At 45.4% G+C, this 22616-nt stretch overlaps 1 protein-coding gene across 1 annotated transcript in view; it reads left to right on the top strand.

Moving 5' to 3' along the window:
- The first annotated feature begins 19867 nt into the window (after window positions 1–19867).
- Window positions 19868–22616, top strand: part of LOC119004987 (latent-transforming growth factor beta-binding protein 2-like) — a 93216-nt gene continuing 90467 nt past the window's right edge. Inside the window, exon 1 of the mRNA XM_037072347.1 lies at window positions 19868–20801. Coding sequence (XP_036928242.1) covers window positions 20329–20801 — 473 coding nt within the window. The 5' untranslated portion in view covers window positions 19868–20328. The remainder of the gene's footprint in view (window positions 20802–22616) is intronic.

The raw sequence follows: 22616 nt of genomic DNA on the forward strand, positions 1-22616 counted from the left end.
TTCTTATGACCTTATCTCACTTTTGTTTTGCATCATGTTTGGATAGTGTGAAACAGTGTGATTGCACAACCTTTGTACATTTTAAACCTGGCACGGGGTGAAGAAGAGCAGGAGGCTATTTTTGGTCAAAATCACAGTCCAAATTGAAAATGCTAAGAGATCAAATTAAATGGATAGATGCTTTTTACTACACTACCTGGACAATCAGGTTGAAATTAAACTGAAAAAAAGTGAAATTTAAAAAGCTAATTTAAAATGAGAATGCTGACACAGAAAGTTTAAATTTTGAATGTGTAATTGAAAATGGCAATTTAAAAAAGAAAACCTTATATGATACTCAGAATGGAAAAGCTTTGGTAGACACATTTAAAACTTGTGTTTAACATTTTACTTTCAAATTTGACTTTTCAAGCTGTATGTCAATGTGGAGGCTTGGGCTTGAGGAAAGGTTTAAAACGCGCACACCGGTGGGTCCAGAATGTGCCCAAGAGGTTGTCTGAGTAAGAAGACCAACATTGTTCTCAATATAAAGAAAATAAGGTTCACAATGTTTTTGCCTTTACTTGAGGTAATGACTTGCAAGATCTGGGACAGTCTTTAATCAGAGAGTTTTTTTTTTTTTGTTTTTTTTTGCATAAAATTGCAACAAAAAAATCCATTAAAAGAAAATTCATCCCACCTTAGATAATTGAAAAAAAAAATTTCAGTTATTTTTCAGGTGAAAATTAAGAATTAGCTTGCTCCATTTTCTTAAAAGTAAGGCTTTGCTGCTTTTCTGTGCCATTTATGATGAATGTATGATGAAATTTTCACTTTTGGCTCTTTTTCACACTTGTGTGGACATTTTCTAGACAAAGCAATCATTCCATTAATAAAGTAATAACCAAATTAAACAACGATAAAAGCAATTGACAATGGAAACTGAATTCTAGCTCCTTCGGGAGTTTACAGAATTTGTTGCAATGACGGCAGAGAGTGAAGTTAAATGCTCTTTAATCAGAAACTTAAATAATTTTCTGATATTTCCTTGATTTGCGTATTTTATTTGACCGTTTTCATAAGAAGTTGGATACATATAAAGAAGTCTGCCAAACTGTCATTTGTATAAAGTGTGGTTTATTTCTTGGCTGGCAGAGTGCATGTTTCAGACACAAGGGGGCAGTGGCTCTACGTGTGACATGAATAGAGAGGACGCATGCCTCTTCTGCAGTCATCTCCAGGGACAGCGCAGCAGCAGTGAAGGATGAGGACCTTTGCTGTCTTCAGCTAAAATTCCACACTTACAGCCTTGTGCACAGACAGCAGGCCAGATTGAATGCCCTCTTGAATGAAAAAGTTCATTCAAACCTGCTGGTTTCACATCAGCTGAGAGCGTAATGACGTTAGTCTTTTGGGAGCTCTGCTGTGTATAGAATGTGGTTATGCCTGACCAGGAAACAGGGGCTCCCTTTCCTTTCACCCTGTGGAGATGGTGGCATAACTGCCAGCCATATCAGAACATGACTGGATCACACTCCATCATGACTTTATGTTTGCTTCCTGACTCATACAGTGCCTTGACTCTTTGAGTAAAGCTCCCTCTTTTCATTGCTTTGCTTGGAGGCTGTGGACATGCAGGCAATCCATGCTACACTCACATGTTCCTGGCCTGTCTCCTCACACTGTGGTCTGAACGCTATCAGGGGCAGGCAGAAAGGCATCTTGAAGTACTTGGAGGCAGCAGTCCAGTTATTTGGTCTTGGCATGCACCTGTGGATTTGCATAATGGTCTCTCTCAGATTTCCCCCAGGAATGCTTGCTAAAGAGGGACCACAAATCAGAAAGTCATCCTCTGGCGCTCGCTTAGCGTAATGTACCATGTTGGAACGGATGTCCTTCCCAAGAGAACCTGCGGGAGATCATTCCGCAACAATACTGTGCATTTTTGTGTATCCATGTGATGATACTAATTCGCTTGGAAAACATGTTTTCCTGACAAATCTTCCATGTACGAGTCCATAAACATCTCCAAACTTTAATTCAGTCCGGTTCTGGGGTCCACGGTTGCCAAGTTCCAAGGGGAGTCCATTTATGGGTGGTTCTCCTCAACCAAAGAATAATCGAAAATGCAGTGCCTCATTTCCCATGTCTGAGTCAGACACCCTGCCTCTGAGGAGACGTCCATCAGTCTCTCTGATCAAAGATAATTGTCCGCAGACATTGATCTTCACAGAGCAGACAACACAAATGTGGCACGCCTTGAGTATCTTTAGAACATGTCTGCCCTCCCTCCTTCCTGCTCAGCAGCCATGGGGTTGTCTGCTTCCCATTCCCACATGCAGCTCCTCATTACCTGATTGGACGCCACTGATTAGCTGCCAACTGGATTGGCTGCAGGTATTCATCTTCTGTGATGATTGTGCCGATTTAGGGGCCAATCTTAATCAGGGTCGTCGAGGGACAGGAGAGCCTCGCTCAAACAGCAGACCTGGACTGAAGTTCAGCGTACCTTTCACTTCATAATGTAGTGAACGCATGATAGATGCGAGAGGTCATTCAGGCCTCAGTCCAAGCACTGGAAAACATCTGGGCTCTGTTGCTTACCTTACTTAGCGGCTGGATTTGCGAGATCACAGGATCACGTGATTTCGTGAATTCATCTTGCCAGGCTTCAACAAACAGTGGTTCAACCAATCAGGATCGTATGAATAACTAATGGAAGTTACAAGCCTGGTTTTAGATGCGACAACCATCAAAAGAAGTGACTGCTCAACTGAAAACAGCAATGCCTGCTCTTCAAGAGGTTAGCATAGGCGCTACTCTAGCATCAGTTATATCAGAACTGGGGGGTACATGTCATTAAAAGAGGAGTAAAGAACAACAATCAAGGCTTTTCTCAATGGAGACCACGTCCATTTTTCATTCTTTGAAACTAACTACCAACCACGTCTGACTGCGTCAGGTTAATCTAGTGAACAAGCCCCCTATTTTCACCAGTTTAGAGGGGAACTGTTGAAATCATGGAGGGCATTGCATTCTGCATGACCTGTTGAATATGACTACACATCTGTTCACACTTTGGGTGAAGGCAAACCTGCCATTTTTGGGATCCAGCTTGGAGCCATCTTTCCCAATCCGAAATGCACCAACTGGTTCAGAACTAGGTGCATGAACCGGAACGAAACCATGTTGGTTGAAAACCACATTACCATGCAGTGTCCTCCCCTGAAACAACCGAGACCATGAAAGGAGAGTTCTCTCACTCCTTTCATGCCAGCTGACCACTAAAATGACTTTGACCGTTTTGGGGAATTTCTGCCTCATCCTTGTCGTCTGCAGTTGCCCTATCAAGATCGTAACTGGCTCCCTTTATGACTGCTGACAGCGTGGTGGTTGAGGATTATGTGGAAAACGGCTGTGAGAAACGCACATCGCAGTGATGACAATGGTCTGGCAACGCAGTGCTGCAAAGGAATGTATGGATGGGATGCTGCTGCTGATTAAAGACATTTTTTACTCCCCATCTCTGGCTATTTCACAGATTCTCTGTTGCCTCTATCAATCCCCTGTGATTTAAGTGCTGAGACCTGGCTCTCAACACGCGAGCCGGGATGCTGCGAGTCCACACTGAACAACATGTACGAGCTGCCACACGCAGATGAAAAGAAGTCATTAAAGCACATTCCTCTATCAGAGACCGTACCGGCAACACATGTTTTGTTTTGAAAATGATATGAACGTCCATGCGTACAGCTGAGGTCAGAGACGAGCAGGAGCTTACTGCAGCGAGTGGTCTTGGAAAACTGCTAGCCTGGAGATTAAGTGTCCCTCAGCTGATGGCTGTCTCTGTTATATATGATGTTGGAGAGAGGCTATTGATTCATGGGGTTAGCTGTCCTGCTGGGATGTGCAGCTGTATTACATTCAGTGTGTCGGCAAACATTTCACTCCTTATATTTCCTCTGTAAAGACAAGGTGTCTAATGTAGACTGTCCAACTGTTTGACAAACACCCCCTTACTTCTCCATCCTTACTGTCAGCACTGTTGTCACTATCGCAGGTATGGATAGGCTGCGAGGTTCAACTTGATTTTCAAGTGAAACAATGTTCTCATGTTACAGCAATATGCAGCCGAATCAGGTGCTTCGCATTTCAAGGGCAGCACATTTCCAAGGAGCACGCAAACTGACTGATTTGCAGCCTTTAACTGTATAAACAGTTACAGCATTCCGTCATCCTGATTCCACCTGTAAGTGTGCGGTGTGAGTTCAGCAAACAGTCAGAGAAAGTGCAGAGAAAATGTTTCAGCCATGCTAGCTTACAGCATGCCTCTAGTGATGGCAATGTGAAATCCTTAGGTATGTCAGATTTAAATATCTCCACAACTGTTTCATATATCGCTATTACATTTTGTATGTACATTCATGGTGTACAGATAAATCCTAATGATTTGCGATTTGCCAATTTATTTTACTCATAGCTTAACCATGAGGTTGGCATATTCATTTTTAGTGAAATGTTTTTGACTGGATTGCCATGAAATGTTGTGGAAACATTAATGGTCCCCAGGGGATAACGCCTACTGACTTGACTTTTGAGGCACAGCCAGCGTCACATATTACATTTTGTGCAGACATTTGATGTTGGATTTTTTTTCACGATAAAGCACAGTCATTTTTGTCTCTGACTTTTTCTTTTCAAACTATCAGATATTGTGCAAAGATTGTCAACGAGTTTTAGATGGATTGGCAGGACATTTGGGGTGGACATTCATGGTCCCCAGGGGATAAACCCCACTGACCTTGGTGAGCCCCTGATTTTCTTTTTCCAGCTAAACCACAAGATTTTGCACCTGTCGGTTGAAATGTCTTGACAACTGTTAGATTGCCATGAAATTTTGCACAAACATTAATGGATCCCCAGAGGATTCATCCTATTGACTTTGGTGATCCTTTGCCTTTCCCTTAAGCACTACTAGCAGGTAGTTTTTCTTTTCCTCTGAACTATCTCAACATCTATCCAAGGGGCTGGAACTCATTTATTACAGACATTCATTGTTGGATGTCCTTCAGAATGATGCATAATCACTTTTTCCCTGACCCTTCCTCTGCAAGACATGGAATTATGTGCAAAATATGACAGCAACTATTAGAGAGATTACCAAGAAATTGGGAAGGGATATTCACGTTCCCCAGGGGATAAATCCTAGTGACTCTGATGATCCACTTTTTTTTTTTTTCATAGTTGACAATTTTTTGTTGAAATGTCTTGACAGCTGTTGGCTAGATAGCCATGACATCTTGCGCAAACATTAATGGTCCCCAGAGGATAATTCCGACTGGCTTTGGGCAACCCCTTGACTTTTGCTGCACAACCAGCAACACATTTTGCATTTTGTGCAGACATTTGGTTGGTTGGATGTGAGTCAGGATGAAGCATAATCACTTTTTCCCTGGCTTTTCCTCTCCAAAACCATGAGATTTTGTGCAAAATATGTCAACAGCTTTTAGATGGATTGCCATGAAATTTGGTACAGACATCCAAGTCCCTCTCAAGATGAATGTAATAACTTTGTTGATCCCTTAATATTTGATCTAGCACTGCAATCAGGCCAAAATGATAATTTGTTCAATACTTTGATTTATGACCAAATACCTGACGTTCCCATCAGTCTCAGATGTGCTTTGTGTTACTGTGCTATTAGTGAACACCAATATATGGTTGACATTATACTTCCTAATTGTTAGCATAATGAACTTTTTTTATGAGTTGCTGCGGCCATAAAGCCTCACAGAGCACGGCTGTACTCTTGTCTCCCCGTCTGCTCATAAACATCACCATGTCAAATTGTCCTTTTAACTGAACATGCATGTAAAATTCTTCATACAGCTCCTGAACCGTGGAGAAGAACAGGGTGGTTTATTGTACTTTCCCCCTATGGGATGAAAGGCTGCATAGCTCTGTCGCAGGGTCACAAGGTCAGCACTGAAGTCACTGTCATTAATACTGACTCCCGCCGTTATACAGATAGAAAAATAAGCAAGTCTCGATGGGACGTTCGCTACCCTGAAGGTCTGGTTGGCACTGGCCAGCAATGAGCCTGGCACTGGCCTTCTTTCCGACCACAGCCACTTCAAGCCAGTGGAGCTCCTGGCCGCTGGGTTGCTCCTGAGTACTGTAACTCCTCACCAGGCCAGTCTCTGTCTCCAAGCACACATTGCTAATTTGACAGAAAAAAACTGGATAAAAAATACTATGTGTTTATATTACATTTGCATTTAAAGTTTCTTAACAATCCCGACGTGTATCTTCCTGCTCTTCCTGAACCCAATAAAGTAGCCACACCTGGAGTATCCCACAGCCCCACAACACTAAGGCTCAGAATCTGTGGGTGAACAACCGTGTTTAATCTACAGCTTTTAGTCATCTTTTGAGGTGAAGTCACCACAGAGTTTGTCAGCTCAGGGGGAGTTCATTCATTCATACTTTCTCCAGTTTGCCGATGAGGTTTTAAATGACCGCAACCGTGAAAACGCAGCAATAGTAGCAACATCTGGCTTGCACATGTGCCATCATTTTTGTGTACAGATCAGCAATGGCCAGTTTACAGTGTGTTTACAGTGAAGAGCCTCATATCGCCTTCACCTCTGTGCTGTGAAGTCGAAGGGAAAACAGTTTGACAGCAGCATCGTAAACGGTTGTGTTCTTGCACATTTGTCTTGGCTGAGAGATGGTTCGGCTGACACCACATGCCACACCATATACTGTTAAATGCACTCAAGTGGGAACTGCCAGGAGCGGGAGTGTTAGAGATGTGAATGAAAGAAAAGAGAGGTGAAGCGCACACCTGCTGGAAACTGCTGATTGAGGGAAGCGTGCTCCAGTCCGCTGCCAAGAGACGGTCGGCAGAGGAGGGACCACCCCGGTGAGAGAAGGGAAAAGGGTGAGGCTCTGTACGGACTGACAGAAAGATCGACTGCATCCTATCAGCTGCCGCTTCCAAAACGTGCCCGGCTCTCGGTTTAGATAATGGCAGGCTGCCGTCTAAACCCTTTGAAAAGGAGACGGCGTGTTTTCAGCTTGATTTCATTTCAGCTATGTTCTCATGAATAGCAGAATTCACATGACTCCTCTGGACGGTCACTGCAGCGTGTAAAAGTCCGATTCATTGTAGCCACATTTTGAAATCTCCTCTCCTGTGGGTTCCAACGCTCATAAAGTCATCGTGTTCCAGGTGAACAGGATGTGATGTAACTCAGCCAGGGCTCCTCTTCTGCTTTCTGAGTAAGCATTGTGGGTCATGGCAGGAGTCCCTTCCTGTTCGAGGGTGTTAGCCACCCAACGGGATGATGAGGATACCATCCAGGACACTCTGGGGAGGACATTAAAGGCCCGAAACAAGCGAGGACATGAGAGAGGCCACGGACGTGGCAGAGAGTGTTTGCCTCGCTCCGGGTGTGAGCTTTGCGAGGATCTGCCTGTATATTTTTCTTTTTACGGCGACTGGTTGAAACGAGGAACCCCCATCAAGGGTCCCCGCATTGCTTCACCAAGAATATCACGGAGGAAGATGTAAACAAATCCGTACTCCTAACCATACCTTTAAACATGTGCGTTTGAAGACCTTTTGCTTCTCGAGCACATGACTTCACGGATGTGTTTACATGATGAGAAACAGGACCCATTCTCTCTGTGAGCGATTTCAAGGAAAGGATTATATGTGTTTTCTGGCGTAAGCATGAGAGGGTACTCGTGGTCTTTGTGAGCTGTAAGATACGAGTCATGTGCGGCTAACGAGACAATGAGTGCATTTATGTTGTACAGTTTTTCGACAGGCAGCACATCAACAGACTGTGATTGAGATCCGAATGCGAGAGGGGTCTGCTGCCGGTAAGTCCCAGCGCGAGGTCAGCGCTGCTCAGGGATGATGAGAGAGACATGCTAACGTGCCCTTGATTTGCTTGCCTCACTTGGACAAACAGGGAAGAGGAGGGCCCACCGGTGACACCGTCCAGGCTGTGAACACACAAAAACATATTTGTATTCACTGTATCTTCTGCCATCAGACTGTCATCATAATCAATCAGATCGCCAGTTAAGATGTTGCATCCCCCCCTGCAATCCGCCCCTGCCCCCCTACCCCCACCTCGCTTCTTTGTTTCTTTCCCAACATATTTCACGGACATGATGGAATCTCCCCGACTTTTTGAAGCGGCCGTTCTTTTCCAGACCGCCGTCATCGAGTTCAAAGCGCTACACGCCTTTGCATAACAGGCCAACAGCTCCACAAGGACATACAAGCTTTGTCAGACATCCAGCGCTGTCCACGGACTGCGGTTGAGATTTTTTCCATCCGCCGAATTAATCTGCGATCTCATTGCAGTCATTAGAGAATGCAACGGCAAGGTTTTTTGTGGCAAAGTAAACATTACATCAGCATAGAATTTGCCCAGAAAGACTTGTCCAAGGTTTTGCATGGAAACAAACTTGAAAGCAAATAAAATTGTACGTCTTATGTTTTGTCAAAATTCACAGACACCCTGTATTTATTACCACATAAATATGAAAACCTTCCATTTTCTGTCTTCTGCTAAGCATGAAAATAATATAATGGGGGCTGTTATGCAACTCAAGGAGTTCCTGGGTGTTTGTGACAAGGAGATTGAGCTATTTTCTGTTTAGTTTTGTGATTAACAGCCCCCAGGTTGCCTCCAGATGTGGCTTGGCCTGGGACACACACATACACACACACACACACACTTGAGTGAATTTTTTGATCAATTCACCAGTTAAAGAGTGACCCTACACAACACTATCCATCATCATAAGAGATGACGCAGTGATCTAATAAGTAGATCCGACTCCTCGCCGCAAACATGGAATCATTCTTTATGCTAAATGGTGGACAGATGCTTGGGCCCTCTGTAAGCAATCACGGCCAATGATTACCACACGTCTCATCACACACGATCAACTGGTGAGAGGAAAACAATAAGGTGGTGGGGGGAACAGTAGTAGGACTAACACGAATTCGACCATCACGGGCTCTAATATTAGCCAGGCCGTTGTGCGGATAGCATCACAGACATTGCATCTGTCTTTGCTGGTTTGCTACAATGCCGCAGAATGTGTTTGCTTTCAGGGGGAGGCTTAAAATATTCTGGATCGATCTACAAACAACAAACAGAGACGGCGTTGTTTATGAGTATCAACTACACCCTTCCATTCCATTCTCCATTTGCCCGTCATGAAATCCCCCTGCAGCCTTATGCAATTTCCCAACAACTATAACTGGTACGGAACAAAATGTGCAAATGTGATTTTAAGCCAAAATGTGCTCTGAAATCTATCTAAACATCCCACGCAATGGACTAATATCAAGGTCTGTCTTATTATACCGGCCCTGTGATTGATTCCTCGAGGTTATCTTATCTCTGGGGCCAGCGCAGTTAAGTAGAAACAGTTGAAGGACAATTTGATGGCGTTATCGTTTTGTTAACAGCTCTTGATAATTGTCATGTCCGTCATCATGTATTTTTCTACTCAGCCGTCATGCTGTTTTTATTCATTTAGTAAATTACTTCTTCCTTAGATAAACAATGGTCTGGACTGTGCCCAGACTATCCACGGAGAGAGGAAGCTGGGTACTCATGCTGCGATGAGAGCACTTTGAGATTACAGGAACAACACCGGATCAGTTATCACACTGAATTCGCTCCATAATGACAGAGTGACAAAGTACAACCTTGATATGCTCTTGTGTTTTCGTGTTTCCTTACATTATATATTGCCGGTGTCGTGGATCTCAACATTTCTCAGAGAAAAACATCCAAATCCCTGTTCTTATCTTTAGACTATAGAGAATCATTTATTTAAATAAAAAAGCTGCTATGGTAGTTCGTTGATGGATGTGTTACAGTCGCAGTTCAGGTTGAATATATATGAGGAAAAGGGGTGGAATGTTAAGGACCAAACCTATTTATAAGGGACATCCATTTTACTTCATTACATTTATCTGATGCCAAAGCTTTCAGGTTAAGGAAAACTTGGGAGGCACTGCTATGTTTATCTGCTATTTTGCAGAGAACTCGATAAGATGATGGATGTCACTCTCATGCTTGTCTGTAATGCCGCGCTGCGGCCGGTAGCTGGTTAGCTTAGCTCAGTGGCTACAAAGATTGAAAACAGTCTAGCCAGATAGCTAGTCTAGTGTGATATAGAGGTGTTTATAGATAGAGTTTGTTTTCCATGCCGGTCTTCACGCTAGACTAAGCTAACTGAGAGTTAACTATAGACTTAATATATAACAGATAAACACGAGTGTGGCATTAGTCTCCTCATATAAATTATTACTTTTCTTTTTTGACATATAAAGCCAAAGAACTTAAAAAACAGGCCATGATGCACTGATCCAGATTGAAGGTAGTACATTTCACTAATATACTTTCCTACTTTTCCTTCAAATCTTAAATGCCAGACCTTAAAAGTTAATTAAGTAACGTAATTTACTTTTTATATTCATTACCACTTTTACCTAAGAAACACATTTGAATACCCCTTCCACTGCTCTTGAGAAACTGAAGGCCTAATGACAGATGTATAATCTAATTACGGGTTTAAATTCAACGACCTGTTGGGAAAATGATTACTGCCATTTGAATGATTAGCACCTTTCACTGTCTTAAGTGCCCTCGGGCAAGGCATTAACCCCAACCTGGACTTTAGTTGCACTGAGCTGGTGTGACTGCACAGCTGTGTGAGGAGATGTTCACTCGACCAAAGGTTGAAAAATTATATACATTTCTCGGCCCATCAGTCTCACTTACATCCGTCCAACATCAGTTTCACAAACCAAGTATGTAATGCACTTGACATCCCAAACTCCCTGACCTGATGGTAAATGATGTGCAGTAGGTGACCAGTGGGTCATCTATGTAGATGCGTTGCTCATGATGCCATGCGAAGTCACGAGGATCAGCAGGATAAGTAAACTCACCTCTTCTGGCACTTGAGGCTGTTTAGCAGCATGTCTGTCTGCAGGCTTATTAAAACTTGGCTCCCTAATGAACATTCGCCCTTGAAGCCTGCTGAGTGCTTAGTGCTGCTCAGGAGACGGGGCTCTGGACACACGGGGCCTCTCTTCCTGCTCCCTACGGAGCGCTCGAGTATAAAACTCAGCTGTACCGGCAGGCTGGGGTAGAGTCATATAAACACTTTTACATTACAGTGAACTGGAATGTTAACAAAAGACAGTCCGCAGAATAAATTCCGTGGTTCTTCCTGCATGTTTTATCTTAGCGGAAATCAATTTTGCGAGCTGATGGGGCGGGGGGGAGAGAGGAGGGGTGGTCATTGGCGTGGTTCGCTGAATGTTTCTTGTTTATGGTTTTGTCGTTGTCATTTTGTCATCTTTGCCTCGGGTGATTTAAACCCCACTGCAGCAGCATGGGAGAGTGGGAGGAGAAGGCAGTTCCACATGGGCTGACAGACCCCTGCAACCATGCCATGACTTCACGCTCCATTGCGAACATGCCAATTTATGTTTGTGTACGTGTCCGTGTGTGTGTTTATGTGAACGCTGGACAAAGTTGAGTGTGGCGTGGGCCCGTAGACAGTGTTGCACAATAACACTTCCAGGACAACAGCTCCCTGAGGGGTGTGATTTATGAGCTGGGCAATGACGGAGGACATCCAGGAACTAAGGTCTACTTAACAGGCATGGAAATCCCATTCTGAGCAAACTGTCTATCCGCGTCGTTATCTCTATCTACAGCTCCAGAATCTTTCTCTTTGCTACTGCCTGAGATGAGCTCCACACTAAATAAAAAAAAAGCAGTTCAAAGAGATTCCACAAAAGTGCCGTGATGAATGGGGCAGTCTTCCTAAACATCTGTCGGAGGCCTCGGTGTCTGTCTGCCCGGGGGGCTCATGCAGACAGGTCAGCGCAGTCAAAGAGGCTTCCTCCCTGAGCCTCACACGCCTATTCTTCCCCTTCAGTCCCGTCCCATGGATCCCATGGTCACAACAAGGTTTCATTGATGGCCGTCGCACCGGCTAGACTGAAGTTTGGTCTTTGTTATACGCTGCTGTTGGTGTTACCCTATTGACCCTCGCGCTGGAGGGATCCCCACCCAACGCTGGCGACCGATAATTAGCGAAAGCCTGTGGCGGCAAACACTTTGAAGTCATCTCAGCTAATTGTCGTGTCATCCCCTTTTTGCCTCGAAGCGTGCCCGCGGTGAAACGAAAGCGTAGGTTGCGGCAGGCCAACGGTTTGTTCCGACTAAATGGGCTATGGGGAAAAGGTTTAATGGATTGAAAAATAACAAATTTATCATGCTTAATAGGAAGCTATTCAGGTCAAATTGAGCTCATGCGGGGGGTTAAATCGCATCATAACTTTCTGGCGCTCGACCTTCACTGTTAATTGGGGGCAGTGAAGAAGATTTCTCATCCACCTAACTGTTGCTGAGGAGAAAGCACATGATTCCCCCCGCTCACAGCTAACCCAGCATGAGGCCTGTCCAGCGGGACCAGCCGCCCTCAGATATGAGCATTACATGAAACTGAACACTACGTATGGGAAGGGGGGAACGCTGCTTGAAAACACAGCTAGCAATTAGTTTGGCCCGGGCCATACCAAATTGATGTGCTGTCGAGTCGGAGGCTGGGAGGCACGTGTCATCAGTGAGTCAACCAGCAAATGTGGTTTATGCATCATCCATTCCCAGCAGAAAAGGTAAACAGACCTTAACCTGCATTACTCAACAGACTGCAGGCCTAATATGAAAACAACTGACAGTTTGGTAAATCCCGGCCTTTATCCCGCGTGCGGTCGGACTGTTGAGTGGGCGGCTTAAGGGTGAAACTGAAAAGAAAAAAAAAGAGTAAAACTGTTTTTCAGCGTCAGACAAGAACAGTTTCTGTCCCACAAGTGTTTGTTCTAGAAACCCTCATATAATTTTGTAGGTCTAGACGAGTGAGTATTACAAAACTTTCACTTCCACAAAAACCTCCGGGGATGAATGATATCAGAGCAGTGCTGCAAATACACAAAGATTACAAGGCAAACTATGTGTTTTTATGCTGCGAATGGTCCACATTACGGGCTGTTTTGTTGATAGCTGTCTTGGTAGAAGCGAGCTGAAAAAAGGAGTGACCCTCTGGAGGCAATTAGGGAGCCAAGTGAGTAGAATATAACGCTCTCTGTGTGAGCGTGAGCAGTATTTTAACAGGCCCCTGGTTCAAAAATAAAACGGCTTTTATAAGATCTGCATGACACTCATTAAAGTATGAAAAGAGGAAGTGGGCGCAATGAAAGCCTGTCGAATCAGTGAAAAGGTGGGATTTTGTTTTTGCATTATGACCGGAGAGGCTTCTGTAAATCTCTTTGCTCCTCTGTCGCGTGTCTGAATACTGCACAGGCCGGATTTAGATGGTTAACTACCGGAAAGTCATTGGCAGGTGCCAGACATTTGGCATGAACTAGAGGTGCCTGTCTCACCTTTGCCCCAATTTCTGAAATATCCCATCTAATATTGCCTCTGCATCCTTCATGTTGTCTGTTATGAAACCCTGTTGAATAGAGCCATCAGCTGGGACTTTTGCGAGATAAGTGTGTCAAGCCTTTTTTTTTTCCCTCCTGTTGTGGAAGGAGGGGGTTGTAGGATAATTGGAGCAGATATCCATTTCTATCCTCCTGGTAAAGCTGCTAATGTGGAAAATGCTTGACCTTGATTTTCCATGGTCCGTTTTCTGGAGGCACCATGAAACGACGCAAAGCGAGCGGCGAGGCGCGCGGCCATCTATCATCCAGGACAAAAAACAGCTGAGCCGGTCCGGGCTGGGCCTTGTGGCTGTGTCACAGCCAGGGGGACCCGAAGGAGGAGAGCCCACGGGGCCCGGGCCAGCAGCTCGAGAGGCACGCTGAATCGAGAGTCAGGGGCCAGGAAAATCGAAAGGGAGGGGAGAGAAAAACGGGGAGAGGGGGAAAGAAAGCTCCGAGTGAAAAGCCAGGATGATCTATTACAGACATTAACCCCTCCCTCTGCTTTTTTCTTTTGTCAATTCTCGTCAGGGCCAAAGAAAACACGATGACTAAACACTGAGAATTTACAAGAATGCATGTCGAGAGGGCACGATCTCCATCCCACACTTATTTAGACTTTCCTGCCAGTATCGATTTATGCTGTGATTGATTTCATGTGATCTAGAATGTTTTCGGCTGCATCTGGCTAATGACTAAAGGCCCCACATCTTTGAAAAAAAAAATATATGTTGTCTGGAGTCTGAAGTTATGGCAAGTTCTTATTCGACTTAATTGGCTGCCAGCGCGATCCACCCTTTGACTCGGCTCCAGCGGCTTTTATCATGTAGTGGTGTGACATCACTGTGTGCATTGTTCACAGGAGACACTTTTAAATCAAGCTCCAAGAGACATAAGGACTACACCACAAAATTCAAGGCCGAAGCGGTGGATTTAGAAAACATTTACAGAATTGTGCGAGCAGTACATTTTCTATCTGGCCAGAGGTGAAACATTAGCCGGCGCATATTTCAAAAGCCCACCAAAGCTGCCGTAGCTAAAACAATTTTAATGTGATAAACTAGACTCATAAATTCTCATAAATCCACAGGAATCTTCGTCTTTCTCCGTTTCTGTCCGAACCAACTCCCTTTCCCAAACAAACCAGATTTCAATCAGATTATCTTTCAAATAGCAGAGATGGCTCTGTCAGCTAAACGACCCTGATTAAACATAGCCTGTGATAGACCTTTTGCATATTTAGCCCCTAGATGGAAGCAGGAGGACGGCATCTGCCTCTCTGTCTATCTTTTCTTAAGAATTCCTATCTGAGGAGCCAGTGCCCACGCAAATATTCGGGGAGCTAGAGTGATTGCCTTGCCCTTGTCCGCTGCGCCTCTGCACTTATTCAGAGGTGGCAGAAGTGCAAACACACTTTACTCATATAGAAGTACAGAAAAAACAGACTGATTACTCAAGTACTGATTCAACTTCCTCACTCAAGTAAAGGTAAGAAAGTTCAGGCTCTGCAGTGTACTTAAAGCATTAAAGTAAAGAGTATCATTTCTTGGAGCCAACAACTTCTAACAGTTCACCTCAGTAAGGGCATGGCTGGGAAACGTTGCGCTTAGCAGGATCTGCTCCGGCATCGTCGGCAGTGTTACCTGGTTCAGTTTCACTCATTTTGTTGCTATTGTCACATCGTTTCTCCCCTCCCCAGCCCTCCTCTCTGTCTGTTTCTGTCTTGTAACATCCCTTACATCAGTGATACGCACTGATAGGCTGAAATCAGTCTTGTGATGTTGGGATGGTGGTCTGCGGTGGCGCAAAACCATCGATGATTCCCCTCAGAGGCATTAAAGCTAAAGTAAAAGTGAAACGATGTCAGGAAAATATAAACTCAGGTAGAATACGGATACCTAAAAAATCGACAGCAAAGAAGTTTTTGTACTTGGATAATTCCCAGAGAACACACAGATCTCTTTTCTGTGCCCCTACTGACTCGCCCTAAACATCGGAAACAAGACAAGGAGGCCCTTCAGTTCGGCCCCCATGAGGCTTAAAACTATCCGTTCGACCTCATCTCAAACCTCGCAGACTCGCGCCGATGATATCACCAAGTCATTCAGCAAGTCAACAAGAGCTAGAATATACAAAGATGAATGTGCTCCCTTCTGTTTTTCCAGCGTGACCTCCGACACGAGGCTCGTTATTGTCCGATTGCAGTTGGCACTCGCTCGGTTATCCTACTGCTGTGAGTCCATCCACATAACAGACTCTACCCGCAATATATGATGTATAATGATTTCTGTATAGGAGCCAAAACTGCTAAAGGCTTTTAAAAGAGGGGGGGTAAAAGGGGCAATTTGTACATGGGAAGTACTTAATCTAATCTTTGTTTCAGCTTTCCTGACAATTTCTCTTACGGCAATGACATCCCGGGCAGCTTAAAGCCTTTGTTAAGTTAACAACTCACACCCATAAATGAATGAGCCGATCACTCAGCCGTGAAGTAATGCAGGGTGGGTGCGTTGCCAGCGCTATGACATGCAACGGACGCGCAGCCAACGGTGCTAAAGTCTGTCTCACTATAACATGTTTCTGGACAGCTCCTCTATTTGAAATGGAGATGATAGATTTTCCCCGTGTCTCCGGCGATATATCACAACATCGCACAAGGCCTCGCATGTGCGGCATGTCTTTGAAGCGCACGCACGTGCAGTTCTCACACGCCCATTTAAGAAAAAAAAAAAAAACACAGGCATGAATATCACGAAAGGCGAAGTGGAAGTGCCTGTCTTAAATAACGCCCATGTGACCTACTTCCATTACTCGGCTGACAGCGCCTCATTCATACGAGCTTGGCCTGAGACGCTACACATTACGGTTCTCCCGCTCTATCTCCAACTGTTTCCTCCTGTTGTGTGAACGCCTGATTTATGCATGTAGGTCTTCTGTGATATGCCTTTCCAAGGAAACGCTGTCATGTTCAATGAAAAAAACAAAACAAAACAAAAAAAAAACCTACATTAATAAAAGCACATAATTTCAGTTTTTATGAAGCGCTTCTCTGCCAAACGAACCTCCCTTTTTCCACGTTTTCCCCCAGGTCCTCGCTGCTGCCCAGGCTGAACAATGTGGGTATTATGTTAGCTCCTGGGCAAAGAGGAAGGAGAACTGAGGGCCTTGATACAAACAGCAAAAGGTAGCTGACGAGGAGATTGACGTTCCTTGTTGGTGCTCCCCCATTGAAAGTCATCACAGAGACCGATTCACATGGATCACTTAAAATTCTGCAGGCGAGGCTAAGAATACACGCTTGATACTTGCTTATAATGAGAGCCCTACATTCTGGGTGTAATGATACTGTTTGGCTTTCTAATGGGTACACTTGAACCCTGACCCGTCATTCGCTCAGCGGTGACGAGGCAGCCACTTTTCGACTGAATGGATGCAAATGTGTCCCTCTCGGGATGTTCGTGCTGACAGGTAGTGCGTGTTCCCATTGGGAAACTTCACTCGGAGGCGTCAAATGTGCGCTCAGCGGCTTCAGAGCATTTGCCTCACAGTCATGCGCCAAAAACCGTCGAGGAAGTTGCTCAATTAAACCACCAAGCACTCAGGAGACAAACCCAAATCCACCATAAGATTTCTTAGCCGACCACGCGCATGCAAACAGGTTGTTTGCATCGGTGTAATCACCAGACTTTGTTATTGTTTCTGTGACCCTGCGCTGTGTAAGAAACTGTGCAGTGTAAAGCAGTTATATTTTTCTGCTCTGCATTTGAAAGATGATAGGAGTGGCTTGGTTGTCATGCCAGAGTTTTCAAAGGACTCTTTGTGTAGAGGCGTCGGTCATAGCCAGAGACATCCTCCTGGTATTTATTCTAGAGTTCCTCCAGATGCTGCAAATTGTATCAAATTGGGCCACATTAAAGCCTACTTTCATAACACGGATAGCTGCTCCACAGATCTTCAGTGACTCTCGAGCAGAAGTAGTCGTGCCCCGGGGGGGGGGGGACTGCGGAACAGGCCTCATTATTTATGTGATTTATTGTTCAAAAGCAGGCAATTTAGAAATGTATTCACACATAGAAGTCAGCTGGAACACCTGAACACTATGTATTACATCTGAGAGTGTGAAAACTAATTAGCAAGTGAGCACAGAAGTTAACTTAGTAAAAGTACCATTAATGAAAAAGCAGCTTCAAATACTTAAATGGTGTTGCTAACGGTCGCAGATAAACACTTGAAATACACAAAGGTAATAGATTAACATTTGAAATGGGCATCGTTTAAGGTTGGGTTAGGGTTAGGACTATTTAAACGTAACGCCGATGGATAAACGCTCGGCAAGTGGTGGAAAAACACCTGAAACTGTCCGGTCATCTAAAGGTAACGTACATGCAGTGATGTCATGGATAAATGGTTGAAATAGGCTGCCTAAAAGTAATAGATAAATGATTAAAACACACCTAAGTGCCAGTTAAACAAATGTCACCTAATAAGCACCACTTGAATAAATCAGTCCCTCCTGTATCTTCTAACGATGTTCAGTCTCTGCTAAGAGAGAGGTGCCGAATCAACCATAAGATCATCGTGAAGGCTGCGGTTCGTGCTGTTGTTGGACTGCATCACGCTGTTTCTGTCACCGAGCGAAATGAGGCGGACAAACTAATACGCGAAAACGCAGATGTAGATAATTAAAACCAAAGTGGAGAAATGGGCTGACTGACACGTACAGCGTTCTGCCACTCAAGGCACTGCAAAACCTGACACGTCTCAGAAAGTTGTGTCAACAGCGTCAACGTTTGTGTAATTAATGGCGCTGAATAACACGCTGTCAAAAAATCATTTCAAATGAACACATTTGGAGGATGACAGGTGGTGCTGCTGAAGTATGAGTTCATCTGACTGGGGGCTGCGGCAGTGCATCTGGCAAGGAAGGGCTGGGAACCACTGCTGTACACATGGCTTATAACATGATACAGTTAAACAGATTAAGACCCTTGATTGAGTCTATGGTACAGAAACAGCTGAGCCGCGGCCAGCTGCTCGCTCACACAGGTCACTGAGCCAATGGTGCTCGCAGGATTTGTCTGTGCATGCTCTGGTCACCTTCAAAAAGGGCTCGAGGGGCAACTGGTCATGATCTACGACATCGACGCCGGCCAGGCAACGTGCCTGGGGGTGGAGTGAGACTGGTGGACAGTCATAAGACGGATGCAGCGTCCCTCTCTAATTAGATTTCTCCTGGGTTGCAAGATGTGCTGTAATCAGCTGGCGCTCTGCCTGAGTCTATACCAGACATGATGTTCCCTAAGAGAGCTGAAAAGGAGGACACCTCTGTCTCATTAAGATTACTAGTGTTCATTCGCTAACCTAAAGTTTTCCCAGTCAACAAAAGAAAAAAAAAGTATTTCTTTTCCGTTTGTGCATCTGAGCTAACTTGGGGAAGAGAATGAATGGATCAGACTACTAGTCTTCCTCTCTGCTGCTGTGTGTTTTGGATGGCAGTCGGCTGAGTGGTGGGGCTGATGGTGCTCGGGGGCCACTCCGTGAGAGAGACAGAGAGAGAGACACAGGCGTGCATCTTTTTTGCGGGCTGAATGAGGGGAAGGGGAAGCCAGCTCTCTTTTTGGGGTTGTTTAAGATCTTATGGGAGAAGAGAAATGTGTTATTTCCAGGCAGTCAGAGAGGGAAAGTGATGATGCAGCATGGATGAGTGGGGGAGATGAATGGGATCTGTTACATAACCTGACCAGTTTTCCAAGATTTGAGACTGAGTATGGACTGAGAGCTTCCCATACATCCCCCCCCCCCCCCTTTTTTTTTAAAGTCACATTTCCAGCATGCACGTTTTTACAACGTTTTAAACTGAACGCTCAGTTGTGCATCTGTGTTGTGCTGTGGCACTGTAATGAGATGAAATAATAAACCCCACGCCAAATGAATCCAAATCATCACAAAAGAGACGGCATTAACTTAAACAACCCAGCAATCAGTTGCTGTGGAGTCCGAAAGAAAAAAAAAACCCATCTGGTTTCTACATTTTTTTTTTTTTTTATGATATTGTAGTAGCCTGTCAATTCAAATTCAAATTGAAGGTTACTATGAACGCAGCTGCATTCACGATCATTTCGGGGAGTCTCGGTTCAAAGGGGGGGGAGGGGGGAGATCACGGTTAAAAAAAAAAAAAAAGAAGACGCACAGGAACATGATGTAACTTGGCAGGGAGAGTGCGTGTGGGCACATGGACCGAGCGGTGCCGTGAGTGAAGCAACAATACAGCCGACAAGGGGGAGTTTCTTCTTGCAGAGCGCATGCAATCCCTACAAAAATTCCCGGTGACTTCAGATCCAAGGAGGTGGTGATATTCATGGGAGCACGATTCAAACTCTCTCACTTGGAGTAGGAGACCAGCTTCAGAAGCCCTGGAGCCAGCGCGCTGCTCTCTCTGCGCCACTTCTCTGCTTTAACCTAAACTAAAAACAGATGGATTAATGTTTGCTTGAAATAACTTTTTTTTTGTTTTTTTTTGTTTTGTTTTTGTTTTGTTTTTTTCTCCCAGCGCTGGAAGGAGAATAAGAGTGTCTCACTTTGGACTGAAGCTCTGATTTGACAACCTGAAGACATTCTGCGCAAAGTCTCACCTGGCCAATATGAAGAGGTATCCAGGCTTTTTTCATTCCTGGGAGAGGATGCCGTCTTGTTGATCTCGTGTAGCCCAATCGCGTTTTTTTTTTTTTTTATTTGCTCATATTACAGTCGCTCTCCATAACGCGATCTGCGCTTTTACGCGGTAGTTTCAAAAAAAAGTTTGCATGCTCAAAATGGACCGTGCAGGATTTGCTGTTTTAGTGGTTCTGACTGTCGCGCTGGTGCGAGCTGGTGACAGTCGAGAGGACACAACAGGTGTGAGGACAGAGAGTGCAGGGGCCGCCCGGGCGGTCTGGGACCAGCAGCTGTCCCAGGTGAGGAGTCAAGGTCACTCGCCCAGGGGACCGGGGGACGGGTCATCCTCCGGACCATCCGGTGAAACCTCTCCTGGGTCCAGCCACTCTAGGAGTCACGTCCGCCTGCCCAGGGGCGCATCGTCCCACGGGGATGGTAGGCACGTATCCGCAGCAGGAGCGGCCGCTCACACCGCGGGCGCTTCCCGGGAGGACCTCGCCTCAGCGCCGCGGGATGGTGCGCCGCGCACCGCCAGACACCCGGCCAGCCAGCAGCACAGAACCAAAGTGAACCGCAGGCAGAGCAGCAGACCCAGCTCTGCCAGCGCGAGGAGACTCGTTGGGTAAGAATGCCAACCATGTGCTTTACAGACTGCTATAAATGTGTTTTTACTTTCTCGAGCCTCTCAGCCTCACTGTTGGAGCTGTGCCCGTGAAGGAATCTGTGTGACCTATTTTACTGTATGAGTCCATGTGGTTTACTGTAAAGCGGCGGTGGCCCACTTTAGCAAGAATCTCTTTTCCTGTAAGGCAAAAACCAAAGAGATGATGTAACATGACAACCCGCAGGAGAAATGGCTACAAAGTGTCCTTCTATATCAGTGCAGGGCTGCATGCACGAAGGCGCATGGAGCTGTCACCCAGGAGGTGAAGGAGCTGCACCCCAGCTACATCTGAACTGCTGTAACATGTGCATTTTGTCACCAGGGTCGCAGCAGGACATGGAATAATAGCCGAGGTTAAACACCGCCGCCGATTACCAGGCTGATAGTGGGAGCCTGTAATGGGGCAGCAAATGAATATGAACTGCAGCTGAACTATTTCGAGGCTATAACGCAACGCTGCGTTATCACCACTTCCTCCCATTACTGCGCGTTACAGTGTATTTCAGGTCGTAGCGGGAGGAGGGTGGCCGCAGACTGCTTCGGTGTGCGCGCCCCAGTTTTCCGCGCTGTTGCCCGGCGGCCAAGTGTTGCAGTGGCTCGAACGGAGCAATCGGGCTGTTGAACATTTGCAAATTGCTGCGCCTGGTGATCAGAAACACCTGTTGTCTCCGATGGCTCCTCTCTCAACTCCGAAAAACAGGACGATGGGTTGTTTTCCACATTAAAGCCGCCCCCCCCCCCCTTTCGTCTTCTTTTTGTTCAATGAACCTCTCTGGCGCGCAGCCCTGTTTGTTCCATAGGGACAGAGTGTTTACATAATAATCAGAAAGGGGGGTTGCATGGCTCACCTTATGTTGCAGGCTGGAGTGAAGATGAAATGTCTGTTCTGTGTGTCTCAGCAGAGCCTCTTTGCCCTTTTGGGGGAGAGGAATTTGATTATTTATACGGCCAATTTATGGTGAGTGCTTTACAATCGACTGGAGTATTCGGCCAATTGGTTCGCCATCTGTAAACGCATGAAAAAAAAAAAAAAAGTGCTCACCTGCCTTGAGTCCGAACACAGAGGGCAGGGAGTGATGGACTGTACATTTTCAGTTCACGCCCCCCCTCACCCATCTGCTCCTGAGCAGTTGAGGTAGCTCTGTGGCGCAGGATACTTACACCCAACAGCCCAAGACAGGTGATGTACAGCCTAGTTTTAATCGAGCCTGTCCACGGAATACACGTGTCATATCATTCAGCAGGAGCATGCCCCGATCCATCCTCCCCAACCTTAAAAAAAAAAGAAAATATTTCCCAGCGCATCCGTCAGCCAAGTCGGTTGCACTTTACGCACGGCTGAGTTGCGGGCGCTGTCTACTTAAAGAAAAAAAAAAATAGCAGCCTTTGGTATTAGATCCAACACGCGAATGCCTCGCTCGACGTTTTCCAACAAAATATATTTCCAGTGTCGAATGAATGGCGCTCTTTGAGTTTCTTTTTAAAAAAAGAGGGGGAGCGTGAAGGTGGCGTTACGCAGGAGCTCTGCTGGGGGAAACATTACCTTACAGTAGAACACTTTGGTTCATTAGCTTCAGATGAATCATCCGTTTACAAGAAAGTGTTTTTTTCGCTTTTCGTGACACATTTCCTCTTGGAGTTCCCACTCAGCTTACCTCTTTTACCGCACCCCTCCGGCACTGGCAGCGCTGGGTTCACTTAACCCCCCCTTTTTCTCTCTCTTTTTTTTTTTTTTTTTTTGCATTGACTCAGAGTGACTCCCCTTTCTGTTTC

This window comes from Acanthopagrus latus, chromosome 16, assembly GCF_904848185.1.
Source record: "Acanthopagrus latus isolate v.2019 chromosome 16, fAcaLat1.1, whole genome shotgun sequence".
Classification (NCBI taxonomy): domain Eukaryota; kingdom Metazoa; phylum Chordata; class Actinopteri; order Spariformes; family Sparidae; genus Acanthopagrus; species Acanthopagrus latus.